Below are 14,692 nucleotides of genomic sequence, written 5' to 3' on the forward strand. Positions count from 1 at the left end.
GATGATGGGGCAAGCAAGCAAAAGACGAGGAACTAGAATTGCGCTGAAAGAAACTGAATTGCACGTGACTATCTACCTGGTTTCAGAGAGCATTTCGTATTATTTTGTACATAAATCCGAGATACTCATTTAGTATATGTTACGTTTCGTATGGTATGTATTAATATGTGTATGTCCATCACTGATATGATATGGTACGAATTAAAATTCCTATTATATGTTACGAATTTGCTAAATGTACAATTTGATACGAATTTGCCAAGAGTGTGATATGTTACGAATTCTAGCTAACGTTAGGTGGTTCATGTTAGCTAGCTGGCTAACGTTAGCTAGGCTAGGGTTAAGTTTATGAGTTAGTTTATAGGGGAAGGGTTGGCTAAATGGTTAAGGTTAGAGGAAGAGTTAGCAAGCTTGCTAGGTAGTTGCAAATTAGCTAAAAAAAAGTAGTAAGTAGTTGAAAAGTGGCTAATTAGCTAAAATTGTCCATGAAGAGATTTGAAGTTGCAACCTTTAGGTTGCTAGACGTTTGTGTTCTACGACCACCTACTAATCATACCAAACGTAACATATCAGAATCAGACTTGTAGAAGTTATGTAGAATGTTGTTCATTCATCTGTCAATATATTGATGTTCATAGTCTTTTCCCCCTTTCGTTTACAGTGGTTATAGAGGATGACGACTTGGATGATGTCATGAAACACAATGGCCTCCCCATATCAATCAATATCTCTCCTGTTGCCTGAACAACTCTGATAGTGTCCAGACCTCAAGAGGCTATTATGCTCATTTGTGAAATTCTGAAGTGTGTACCACTTGTTCTGGACAATGTCCAATTCAGGTGCTCATTGCAAAGTTTACAATAGTAGCATGCGCATCACATGTAGTTTAGCTCTTCCTGGACACAGGAAGGTCGGTGTCCCAAGGAAATAGAAGTTTAAAACAGTGCATCTTTGCTTCAGCTGCTGTTCTGGTGTTGAAGGGGGGACTTGAGGAGAGGGGAGCAATTAGGATAGATTTGGGTCCCGGACAGGCTGAAACATAAGCACACAAGAGAAGGCCCTACCCATCAAGACCTGCCCCTTCAAAATGAGTTGACCTGTTTGTTTATTGTTCAGTCTTTAGTGTCTAAATTTTAAACACTCCATCCAAGATGTTATTTTAATTTATGTGTCAATCCAACCCATATCTAATTGAGAAAACAGCTACTCATAGTGCTGGGAAGTTTTCACAATATTATTTATTTTAGATTATGTAAGCTTTTTCAGTGTTTCTCATATGTTGACAACACTTATTTTAGTTTTTGACAGTTGACAACACTGTCTCGTTTTGGTGCAAACTAATTGTCTGTAAAATCTGTTGTAAAATGTGTTAGATACACTGAAGGCTTTAATTTGCTGTTGTAACATGTCATAATCATTGTCTTAGTATAACATATGTTGTACTGTATGTTACTTTTACCCCTGAGTTGCTAGACAAAAAGAGTTCCCACTGTGAACTATTTATGGAACTTCTATGTATCCCTGCATCAAGGTGTAATATACAAATGTTCTACAACCAGCTTCCTGTTATATTCTTCACCATAATGCCACATCTGTTAGAAAAGTCATGTGACATTCAGATAAGTAGCCTGATGTTAAACCCAGCTATGAAGCAGATCGCTACATGGAGGAGCAACTCACAAGGAATTTGGTGTAAGTCTCACCGAGCTGTGAGGAATACATTGTTTTGATGTAACCATTGTTCAGTTTGGCTCGGTATCATCTCTTTGTCAAGATTAATAGATGTAAAGTTATAAAATACTCCTCACTAGAGATATACAGGCAGGGTTTAGCTTAAATCAATTCACTACAAGTGTTTTTTTAAATGGCATGTATTATTGTAAATCCTCCTTGAATCTACTTGTTACAACAGTGTTTTCCAACCCTTTTCAGTTATCAAATTTTGTCACATGCACTGAATACAACAGGTGTAGACCTTACTGTGAAATGCTTACTTACAAGCCCTTAACCAACAATGCAGTTAAGAAAATAGAGTTAAGAAAATATTTAAGAACCAAATTATTGTACCAAGAGAATTTTGCTCTGCCCAGAGTACCCCTGACATACCCCCTCATGTGCATTATACCAGTAGGAATATTATTTCATGAGTCTTCAAGTACCCCCAGGGGTCTTAGTAACCCAGTTTGGGAACCACTGTGTTAGAATGTGATCCGCTGTTGTGTAATGATGGTATGCACCACCAGATAGCGATAAAGTCAAAGGAACATAGTCCTCAGCCCAAAATCTGTGCCTTACTCAACCCCTCAATCTGTTAATCATTTGTAAATTAACCTATGCAAAGTCAAGCTCACAGTTGAAGACATTGAGAACATTTCTGGTAGTTTATTTTGCCCAGTCCAAAAAATAGTCCCTACCTCATTGATCTGATAAAACTTCATTGATGTACATTGTTAGATTCCCCTGCCTGTGAGCTTCATGCAGCCCATCCCCCAAACATGCCAGAGAGACTAGGGGAAAAAGGGATACATAGTCAGTTGTACAACAAATGCATCTTCCACATTTAACCCAACCCCTCTGAGTGAGGTGCAGAACGCTGCCTGGGGAACAGTGGGTTAACTGCCTTGCTCAGGAGCCGAACAGATTTTTACCTTGTCAGCTCGGGGATTTGATCCAGCAACCTTTTGGTTACTGGCCCAACTCTCCTACCCGCCACGCTACCAGACCATGTTCAAGAGGATTAAAACCATTTTTGCCTAGATAAATAATCACAAGTAAATTGAGACTCACTGACCTACAAAGTTTTTATTTATGATGCAAGGTGTTTTGTAGATCAGTCAGTTGGCCGCAATGTGAAACGAGCCCCATGGGGATCATAAAGACTGGGTTCCAGAGCTTAGACGTTGCTGCGCCGGACAGGTCTTCAACTCCTGGTTAGGTATTTTTAGTATCAGCTAACCACATTCTAGGCATGTTCTCTGCCCAGGCAAAACACCTGGATAGCAATCTTTTGGTTGATGCATACCACGTCTGGGCAGTGGAACGCAACACCTATGTTATTGCCGCGTTCAAAACAGCCGGGAACTCAGAACTGACTTCAGTGCATTCAAGACTACTGCAATTTATGTATAAACAAGACTTCTTGCAACATCTCTGCATATCTGGCATGGAATCCCACAACATAGACACAGTAAACCAGAACCCACAACTTGTCACCATTTTATTTATTTACAGAGGACAATCTCAAAAAGTTAAATATTAAAAATGTGGCAGTATTACAAAACTACTCTTGGGAAAAGGAGAATACATTTTATCCTTTTGAAGCATACATACTGTAGGTTACTAGCCAATTTAAAGAAAAAAAAAAAAAAAAAAGAGTACAACTTCACCACTGATAATGGCATTAAGTGAATCACAGCAAATAGTCTGGCAATCTTAGTTGTGGGGGAACAGTCTCGAGCCTTCAGAAATTACAAAAGGCTTGACAGATTCGTGTGTTGTATAATTCAAAATTCTGTATCTAGCATAATCATTATAAATCTAGATATAGGCTTCCATTTCCTGATTGGCTCCTAAAACAGGTTGTGGGATGGTTGGCTGTTGTAATGCAAGACCAAAGCATGATGGCCCCATCATCATTACATAGTCATCTGGCCTGTCCATGTAGGCTACAGTAATAGACGTGGGAAAAGTGGAGGGATGTACAAAGGTCCGAGGCCAACACTCAACATCTGCTCTTCCTTACAAGTAAACATCATGAGCAGTCCTCTAGAACCATCTCTTAATTACATCCTTACTGATTTATTGTAACTGAGGGTATACCCTGGAAAAAATAACACGTAGGTAAAAATTTTAAAAAATAAGCTATATCTAAGTGGACTGACAGACCAAAATGTCATGTTGAGTTGGACTGATGCGCTGTAGATTCCTAAGTTTTCCTTCAGCCTCCATGAAACTCAAACGTACTCCTTGCTGCTGCTGGGGGGACGAGTGGAGGCGATGGGGTATTTGACCTTAGGTTTTCCCTTGGGGCAGGTTGCTGCGAGCATGGCACCGCCAATTATGTCCAGGAATGCTCCAGCCCAGGCAATGAAGATGGCTGATCCAAACTCATACCTAGAAGATGAGGGTTTGTGTTGGCAACAGTATCTGTACAATGACATGCATAACAGAAAAATGGAAAGCAACTTCCAGCATTCAACAACGCCATCAAGACAGTGAATTAAATATTCCAGGTGATAAGAGGGGCACTAAAGGAAAGGTAGCCAAAGAGAGATTCAGTAGTACTTACTTGGAGTTGACGGGGGCGAATGGGTTGTAGAACTCCTTGATGATGTTGTTAGCATACCACGAGCAGGCGATAGTTGCACACAGAGCTATGGAGAGGAACGAAATGTTAGCGGTTAAACAATCAGAGCATACAGAGAATCAAGAGCCAATGACATCTGTCAATTTCAAGGTAACGCACATCCAATCAGCAGGACGATGCCGCCGGTCATGGCGATGCGAGACTTCTTGTTTTTGTCATCTCCCCCACAGTTGGTGCACTTCATTCCCATGGTGGCCACACCCAGTCCAGCCACAGTCACAATGATGCCCACGATCATCAGGGCACGTGTTGCCTGGAGTGCAGCTGGAAAGTTGGGGAGGACAGGGTTAATACACCAGGATATCCCTTTAGGGTGGCAAACAAATAATTTATGGGGCATTACATGGCCCTCCTTTTCTGTTTTTCTCCCCAACTGAGATAAGTTAGTTTGATAGGGGAAGTCGATGTGGATGGTTGAGTGAATAAATGACCATGTTAATTGACAAATGTTTGATTTATCCAACCAAATAATTTGACCACAAGTTTCAGTTATTGGAATAAAATGTTTTTAACGCAGTTAGGTGTGTTTAGCTCTCATAGCCAGGTTATTGAATCCTGAGAGCAGTGTAGCCACAAACAATACATGCAAACTAAACACTGATATTCTCCGTCTTTGCCTCAACCACTCCCTCTCCCAATGCACCTCTAGTCAGGTGCAACAGAAACCGGCTTCAACCGGAAACCCCCATGAGGGTGAAGTGTGCGCCACCCCTCCCCCTCTGGCTCAGTTGGTAAGTCAGGAACCAGTCAGACCAGTCATGAGACACACGGGGAGTTGGGTTTCACTATGAGGGACTTCCTCTCTATTGGCTAGCTAGACCCTTCCACAGCAGGTAGATCTCGCTTTAGGTTACAAGTGACATTCACAAGTTCCCAAATCAAAATGGCTGTCTTGACAGCAAAGTTATTTAATATGGCCTCATAACCCCCACAAACGAGTCAGAAAACATTTAGACAACATACCGACGTCTGAAACTATGCATTTCTGAAAAGCTCCAGTTCCACAGATCACAATTGGCATGAGAAAAACAGTATACCGCAATCCTCGCTTATCAGGAACGCATGAGGAACTTTAAATAAGCAGTTGGCACAACCTAATGAATTTCTACAGTTCCTCATATCTGGTAATTCTCCACCTTCCTGCTATCAGTGCAATGAAATTGACATCAAGCTATTTATTTACTTGTTACATTGACCACTGGTTTGATTACAATGCGTTTATCAGACATGGCTTGTGTTCATGTTTGCAGATATGATAAAGCATACAAGCAAAAGGGTATAAGAGATAAAGCTATATCGTTTTATAGACTCCTTATCAAATGAGTTGATACACAAGTCAAACAGTGGTTTTACAGCCACTAAAACTACTATACAGTCAGGGAGCTCAAGCAGCTCAATGCCTGAGAGCATAGTCTTTACAGGTGCACTTTTGCCGAAGTGTGAAAATATGAATGGAATGGATGGCACTCACCCAGCAAGCCACACTTAACTCTATCTAGACACCGCAATGTGTCTGCTGATTAAGACCAGAGTTTTAGACACCATGCTTCTACAACTGCATTGCTTGCTCTTTGGGGTTTTAGGCTGGCTTTCTATAGAAGCACTTTGACAACGGCTGATATAAAAAGGGCTTTATAAAATACATTTGATAGAGTAGGATGTAGTGGACAGAAATCGCTACTTAAACTACTTGAGATACAGGATCAAGCAATTTAATCAGGGGGCAGTTGGCAGGGAGTGTAGTCAGAGGCTAACGTTTGGGCCATACCTACATTTATGCAATGTCATGATTTAGTGATCTGTTGGTTTAGGCTAATATTGTACTCTAATAACACCTTCAGACATTTATCTGAGATACCATTAAAACAGGGCAGAGGAAAGGCTGAAGGTGAGCAGCCTATTTGGTCTAATCGCCTTCAAATGGTCCGGGAACCCGAGTAATCTTATAATTCTCTCCATAGTTAATACAACAGGTCATCTTCAGACCAATCTTTGTTTTTAGTGGGCTAGGAAGCTAAACAGGAGAACATCGCTGCCAGTTCTATTCAGTAATAGGCTAGATTAGGAATGTATCTGTGCCTTTTGCTGACTGTGCACGCAGACAGTGTCACACCTGTGAGTCCATTCATTGGCGTGTTGACTACACAGAGCAGAGATAAAGGCTTTATTTACCCCCTCACCACCAACTCGTCCCCCCTCGATACTGCCTGCAGCTAGTTAATAAGGGTTTTTCCCAATAGGCGGATGAGGGCATGGCACGGTCACGGTACAGGACAATGGCTGTCTGGATAACCATTACCCTATTGGTAACTGCGCAACACAGCCATGTCCACGAACCAACGTGAATACAAAGCATTCCTCCAGTAGCCTGTGTTTGGTTATATCCCCTGATATCTTGAACCGATGGTGAGATATGCAATAGGAGTAGCCCCATATAATGGGCAAAGAAACATGTTGGATAGAATCCATTGGGGCTAAGTTAATGAATATCAAAAGGATAACAAAGCAACCAAAAACACACTTAGGAGATGGACACTAAGTATGAGTCGCAAATCGCACACAAGGTGTGGCAGTTCCATAGAACATTATCAGGTTTCCAATAAGATTCGGCGCATGCGTCATCTATAGCAGGGGCGCGCGTTAATTCCCTCGCCTAGCAAATTCAAACAGCATGTTCTCAACATAACTATTAGTGGTATGAGTACAATGTCAAAAGTTTCATACTGGAAAATGAAACTCATTTTATATATAAACAAATTCATTAGCCTACTTACTGTCAAGTTGCAGAATTGAGTCGTAGACTTTGCATTGGATCTGGCCGGTGCTCTGAAATGCACAAGACATCCATAATCCCTGGTACATAGACACCGCTGTGATGATGTTGTCCCCGACATAGGCGGACATTTTCCACTGGGGAAGGATTGTGCCGACAATTAACCCGATCAGACCCAGTAGCGACAGGGCAAACCCCAAAATCTGGAGTCCTGAGTTGGCCATTTTACCTCCTTGAATCAAACTGAGTTTTAGGAATGTCACTGACCTTGAAATGTTTTTGTAGTAGAATAAAGGCAACAAATAGTTTGATTGGCACGAAGAGGAAATTACTGTCCACCTGTTTAAGAAAAGTAGCCCTTCACGCGCTCACACGAATGTCTTCAAAAAGAGCTCTCTTTTGTAAAATTGTTTTAGAAAGTAGCGGCTGCTTTCTGCAAACTATAAATGCAGCTTCACCTCTAAAAGGCAAACGTTAGAATTTCTCAGCACCTGTTGCCAAGCCGCACCTTGATTATTATAATGAGTGTCGGTCGGGGACGAGCGTTTTTAAGGTCTCTTCCTCACAAGGGGCGGGAACGCGCACAGTTTCGAGTCATTCACCTTCGATAGACCTGAGGTATCATGATGTCACCGTTTCCGCCGCAGTATAATGGAACCAAACCGTTCAACTTCAATAATGTCCCGAATGTGATGCTGTGACTAATCGTTCACAAATCATTTGGTGAAGTTTTCCCTAAATCAATGGCTGATCTCTTGTGCTCGGGCATAGGGGCCTATCCCAGGTGTTCAGTTTATTTTTCTTTATTTTTCTAGGGGATAGATCAGCTATGACATTAGCAGATATAATTAAGTCTATCAAATAACATTACTTGCATCATGTATAATCAACTTTTTTATTTATATTTTTTATAATGTTTTATTATGCCACTACCCCGCTTTCCACATCTGCCTTCTTCACCTGCCCGGTCATGTGAAATACATAGATCAAGGCCTAACACATTTATTTAAATTGACTGATTTCCTTATATGAACTGTAACTCAGTAAAATATTTTAAATTGTTGTATGTTACGTTTATATTTTTGTTCAGTATATATATTTCATTTTTATGTTTTCCACCAAGTCCTCTGACCAGGGGAAAGGAGGGTAGGGGCAGAATAAAACTATATATATTCAAAAAATGGATTAGAAAGAGATCGACTATTGATTTAGGGAGAAAATATACATACAAGTGTATTTCCTAATTGCGCTGGACTCCAAGTGTATTTGCCAATCAACCAATCCCTCCAATCTTAGTTCCAACCCTCAGATGTCCTAAGACTATCCCAGGTTTACCATGAATGATCAAATCATCCCAGGCTTACTGTGAAAAATCTAATCAAAGTTTATTTCTCACGTGTACAGGATACAACAGGTGTAAAATCATCCAGCGAAATGATTACTTACGAGCTCTTTTTCAACAATGCAATGTTCAATAACTAGGTCAAATATCTTCTTTTTTTAAAACAAATTTCCAACAAATCTAAGAATAAAAAACATGAGAAGGTAGGCTATACACAAGATCACTACCATCATATCAATGTGCAAGGATACAGTACAGTAGTGGAAAGTTAATGGTAAATGCAACCCAGTGAGCACCGTCCCACATCGATATCCATGGATGTTGAAATGATGTTGAAATTTGGTCCGTCCATGGACGTCTATGAGTGGTTCAAATTTGATCCGTCCGGGCTGGCCTTGATTTCGCCCAAACATAAACGTCTATGATCGGTTCAGATTTGGTCCGGTCTGGACCGTCTTTGATTTCAACGTCCACAGATGTCTGGTCTGACCGGTCTCGATTTGGCCCAACATAGACATCTTTGATTGGTTTAGACTTGGTCCGGTCTGGAAAGGCCTCGATTTGGCCCAATCATAGATGTCTATGTTTCTCAAGTTTGGACAGCATAGTAGAACACAGCAGAGTAAAGTACAGTGTAATGTACTATATTGTACTGTACTGTACCCTACTGTGCTTTACTGTACTTTAATGTACATTACTGTACTGTTATCTAGTGTAATGAACTCTAGTCCACCCTACTGAACTAAACTCTACTCTAATCTACTGTACTGAACTAACTCTACTGTGCTCTACTGTACTGTACCGTGCTGTACTGTACTGTGCTGTCCAAACTTGTAAATCATAGATGTCTATGATTGGTTCAGATTTGGTCCGGTCCAGACTGACCAAATTTGGTCTTGTTTGGGGGACAGAGCTCATTCAAATAATACCTAGCATGCTTTGTAAGCGTTCCTTTTTACATTTATATTTTGGGCTTTTATAACACACTCTTATCCAGAGCAACTTACAGTCAGTGTATTCAACTAAGGTAGACACAGTCATAGCAATAAATCATTTTCTGTAACTGTTACTGTATAGTACCCTTTACTGTACTTTACTGTACGTTACTGTACTGTTCTGTATTCTACTCCACTCTACTGAACTAAACTCTACTGTACTGTATTGTACTCTACTCCACTGTATGAACTAACTCTACTGTGTTCTAATGTACTTATCCAGATTAATTTACAGTCAGTGTATTCAACTAAGGTAGATAACCACATATCACAGTCATAGCAATAAATACATTTCTGTAACCGTCACAGTACTGTACCCTACTGTACTTTACTGTACTTTACTGTACTGTTCTGTATTCTACTCCACTCTACTGAACTAAACTCTACTTTATTCTACTCCACTCTACTGAACTAAACTGTACTGTACTGTACTGTACTGTACTGTACTGTACTGTAGTGTAGTGTAGTGTACTGTACTGTACTGTACTGTACTGTACTGTACTGTACTGTACTGTACTGTACTCTACTGTATGAACTAACTCTACTGTTTTCTACTGTACTGTGCTGTACTGTACTGTGCTGTCCAAACTTGTAAAACATCAATGTCTATGATTGGTTTAGATTTAGTCCTGTCCGGACCGACCGAATGTGGTCTTGTTTGGGGGGCAGAGCTCATTAGAGTAATACAGGGGCATGCTTTCTATGTACATTTACATTTTGGGCTTTTACCAGAGGCTCTTATCCATAGCAACTTAGGGTGGCTGCTGTAAACTAGATAAACAACCACATATTGCAGCCATAGCAAGAAAAACTGTTCTGTAACCGTTACTGAGAAGGCGGCAGGTAGCCTATCAAGTAGAGCGTTGGCCTTGGTTGCTGGTTTCGAATACCTCAGCTGACAAGGTGAAAAAGCAGCCGATGTGCTTTTGAGCAAGGCATCTAGTAATGGATTACATTTAACAGGGATTTCTTAATCTGATTATAAATATGAAGTAACTGTAATCAGCCCGGATTACTTAGGAAAAAAATGGCAATCGATTGCAGTTACATTCTTAAAAACAGCTGATTTAATTTGAGATTTACTTCATCGAATATCAAGAAGAAAAACTTATAAAACTTTGTCTGCATTGTTGTCATTTACCAAACCCTCAGGACTTCTCACATGCTCTCAAATATGCTATTTTTCTGTTGATCGCCCATCAAGGGTGGATGGCTTCTTTTGTATTCAAACTGGTTGAATGAATAGGCAACACTTCCAAATCATTTTCACCTAGCCTTCTGGTCAATCAGACAGTCGTCTGGGCTCCACAGAGTTCCTTCTTGCTGCTTTGATGCAGTGCACTTTCTCTCATAGCGGGAGAGAAAAATGCTTTCTGATTGCTCAATAAAAAAACAAATGTAACTGTGGGAAAAACGCTGTCTTGAAAGAAACCACTGTTGTTACTGTAGAAAAGAAGAGAGTCCCAGCTTTCTGTAGGTCTGGATTTTATTTATCAACTCTTAATATTGAACAAAGGCACTCATGTCTGCCATTCAATTTCAAGGTGAGTGCATAGGCCAATGTATAAAATGTACTGACGTCAATAACACAGCTAACTTTCAGTGCGCCTAGCTTTAATATTAGGCTATATTAGAGTTAGCGATCAAGCTAACCACTTCCTCAGGTGGTGAATGAGCCCCAAATTAATTTATGATATGTGATGTTCGTGCCCCAAAAGAGGCAGACAAATTAATCTCTATTGAATTCTAGATCCCTATTGTGACAGTAAAATAATAGATTACGGGACTATTGCCTAATTGTCGAACTCAAAAATCATGACAATCACATCTAAATATCTGGAAACATGCATTCCTGCATGGACATGTTAGATTAAACAAGGTATTTATTGAATCATACCATCTACACTTCTTAATGAAGCACTTTGAATTACCATTTTTTTCAGTTTTCTGTGACCCTGCAACAACATTTTGGTGTGACCAAATTACCAAATCATGGGCTGGTTCTTCAATTGAAAACATCATAGAGCCATGTGACGCTCACACATAGAATTTCCACTGAGTGAACACCTTCCCAATATTGAGTTACACCCTCTTTTGCCCTCATAACAACCACAATTCTTCGGGCATGGACTTTGCATGGTTTCGAAAGTGTTCCACAGGGATGCTGGCCCATGTTGACTCCAATGCTTCCCACAGTTGTGTCAAGTTGGTTGGATGTCCATTGGGTGGGTGACCATTCTTGATGCAAACGAGAAACTGTTGAGTGTGAAAACCCCAGAAGCGTTGCAGTTCTTGACATACTCAAACCGGTGTGCCTGGCACCCACTACCATACTCCATTCAAAGGCACTTAAATATTTTGTCTTGCCCATTCACAAATACACAATCCACATCTCAATTGTCTCAAGGCTTAAAAATGATTCATTAAGCTGTCTCCTCCCCTTCACCTACACTGATTTAAGCGGATTTAACAAGTGACATCAGTAAGGGATCAACGCTTTCACCTGGATTCACCTGGTCAGTCTATGTCATGGAAAGAGCAGGTGTTCCTAATGTTTTATACACTCAGTGTATATGGCATGTTGACGTTTATTATCATGGATCTTGACCTGGAGGCAGCACTGAGCGTTTTCCGCTAGATGAGCCAGCTGCGAAGTCAAAATTGGCTAGTAAAAATGTATGAAATCAAAAATAAGCTTTTTGGTATTAATTTAAGGTTAGGGCTAGGCATAAGGGTTAGCAGTGTTGTTAAGGTTAAGGTTTCAAATCAGATTTTATGACTTTGAGAATGTGCCAACCTGCCTATGTACACTGAACAAAAATATAAATGCAACATTCAACAATTTCTAAGATTTTACTGAGTTACAGTTCATATAAGGAAATCAGTCAATTGAAAAAAACATTGTTAGCCCCTAATCTATGGATTTCACATGACTGGGAATACAGATATGCATCTGTTGGTCACAGATACCTTAAAAAAAGGTGTGGCTCAGAAAACCAGTCAGTATCTGGTGTGACTACCTCATGCAGCTCGACACATCTCCTTCACATAGAGTTGATCAGGCTGTTGATTGTGGCCTGTGTAATGTTGTCCCATTCCTCTTCAATGGCTGTGCGAAGTTGCTAGATATTGATGGGAACTGGAACATGCTGTCCTACACGTCGATCCAGAGCATCCCAAACATGTTCAATGGGTGATGTGTGGTGAGTATGCAGGCCATGGAAGGACTGGGACATTTTCAGCTTCAAGGAAATGTGTACAGATCCTTAAAACACGGGGCCGTGCATTATCATGCTGAAACATGAGGTGATGGCGGTGGATGAATGGCACGACAATGGGCCTCAGGATCTCATCCCGGTATCTCTGCATTCAAATCTGCATCAATAAAATGCAATTGTGTTCATTGTCCATAGCTTATGCCTGCCCATACCATAACCCCAACGCCACCATGGGGCACTCTGTTCACAACATTGACATCAGCAAACCGCTCGCCCACACAACGCCATACACACTTTCTGCCATCTGCCTAGTACAGTTTAAACCGGGATTCATCCTTGAAGAACACACTTTTCCAGCGTGCCATTGGTCATCGAAGGTGAGTATTTGCCCACTGAAGTCGTTTATGACGCCGAACTGCACGTAGATGAGCTTCCCTGAGAGAGAATCTGACAGTTTGTGCAGAATTTCTTGAGTTGTGCAAACCCAGTTTCATCAGCTGGTGCATTCGGGGTGGCTGGTGCATTGGTGCGTGAGGCGCGTGCGAACGAAATACTTTGCTGACAGGTAGTTCCATGAAGGAGCAGCATTCATAATCAAATATAACACGTTGTGGCACTGCTTCCCCATAGCTCATACCAGCTGTATTTCTGCATCTTGAAAGTTATGTATCTTGAAAACTTGATTGCTGACATTTAGGGACTACATCAACAATGGACTAATGAAACTTACCAAAAGATCGTTTTTGGATGGAGTTTGCCTTTAATGATCTTCTTGGCCTTTCTTTAACACAGAGTACTGTAAATTTCCTGGAGGGCAGGCAACATGCCCCCAGTGTTGCGTTGGGATGACTGCACCACCTTCTGGAGAGCCATGCGGTTAAGGGCGGTGCAGTTGCCGTACAGGTGGTAATGCAGCCCGAAAGAATGCTCTCAATGGTGCATCTGTAGAAGTTATGGATTACAGGCAAAATCCGCACTGAGCTAAAGGCTAGAGCTGCAGCTTTCAAGGAGCCGGACATTATAAGAAATCCCGTTGTGCCTTCAGGCAAACCATCAAACAGGCAAAGCATCAATACAGGTGACGTGACTATTATTAATGTGATGACTGATATATATCGAATAATTATATTTAATTAAATGAATCATGTAACAATTAACTCATTAGGAATTTGGGGCACCATGGGAAAAGTTTGTTTAATGAGTTATCGTTTCCAGAATTAACTCAAGAATATATAGATATCATAACAGTCATCAATTAATCATTTCCTCATATCAGTCTCATTCTGAACGTCGTAGACTCCATAAATCTGCACAAACCCGGGTCTCACTGATCATTCCGTACCACACAAATTGATTTGATTATTTATTTACTAACAAGCTAAATGATAACATAAGACACACGGTATAGGTTATTGATTAGAAACTTAATATGACGACAACAGCTCCCTAGCGGACCAACACAATATGACACGTGTTACACAAGATGGAGATTTAAAGAGAGAGAGAAGGAGAGAGAAAGAGAAGCAACACTTGGATACATTTGTAAACTACGCTTAGTTTAGCCCTAATACCCTGCCCCGAACTGCCGCTCTTATGGGTAAGAAGTAACGTATGTATTTACGTGTTGAAGGTCTCCGTCGGGTATCTCTGTTGGGCCCAGGCCTTTGTGGGCCGGGTACCGCTTGATGAGAAGGGTTCGACGGAGGCCTTGTTCTTTAAATGGCCTTCTCCTTCATTCTCAGGTGTAAGTCTCTGATTGTCCACAAGATGTCACACTATCCTTCTTAGTTGTCTGTTTACTTGCACTCGTTCTGGAAGAGTGGTCTCCCGAGGACGGCTAATCAGCCACATAGATGATCCCAGAGTGGTGATGAAAGCCGTGAAGACAAACAATGATTTGAAGAGAATAACCGGATGGTCCTGCTTAAATGCACCTTTCTTAGATACAGTACTTAGAACAGCTACTCAACAGTAGCATTGATTGTTAAGAGGTTCCTT

General features: G+C 40.9%; 1 protein-coding gene across 1 annotated transcript; it reads right to left on the minus strand.

Moving 5' to 3' along the window:
- Positions 1 to 3,204: 3,204 nt before the first annotated feature.
- Positions 3,205 to 7,667, minus strand: LOC120021246 (claudin-7-B-like). The gene is made up of 4 exons (XM_038964915.1): positions 7,141 to 7,667; positions 4,466 to 4,630; positions 4,289 to 4,373; positions 3,205 to 4,113 (listed from the first exon to the last, which is right to left on the minus strand). Exons 1-4 carry the CDS (start codon positions 7,361 to 7,363, stop codon positions 3,954 to 3,956), a joined length of 633 nt encoding a protein of 210 aa, XP_038820843.1. The 5' UTR covers positions 7,364 to 7,667; the 3' UTR covers positions 3,205 to 3,953.
- Between the last annotated feature and the right edge of the window lie 7,025 nt (positions 7,668 to 14,692).

This window comes from Salvelinus namaycush, chromosome 26 (genome assembly GCF_016432855.1).
Source record: "Salvelinus namaycush isolate Seneca chromosome 26, SaNama_1.0, whole genome shotgun sequence".
NCBI lineage: Eukaryota > Metazoa > Chordata > Actinopteri > Salmoniformes > Salmonidae > Salvelinus > Salvelinus namaycush.

What these genes read in the sequence shown, in the direction of transcription:
- LOC120021246 (XM_038964915.1), bottom strand. Translation starts at nt 7,363, where the DNA reads ATGGCCAACTCAGGACTCCAGATTTTGGGGTTTGCCCTGTCGCTACTG. An exon ending in CTCAATTCTGCAACTTGACA is followed by an intron (nt 4,631 to 7,140) that starts GTAAGTAGGCTA and finishes CCAACTTTCCAG; the next exon opens with CTGCACTCCAGGCAACACGT. An exon ending in CATCGTCCTGCTGATTGGAT is followed by an intron (nt 4,374 to 4,465) that starts GTGCGTTACCTT and finishes TCCTCTCCATAG; the next exon opens with CTCTGTGTGCAACTATCGCC.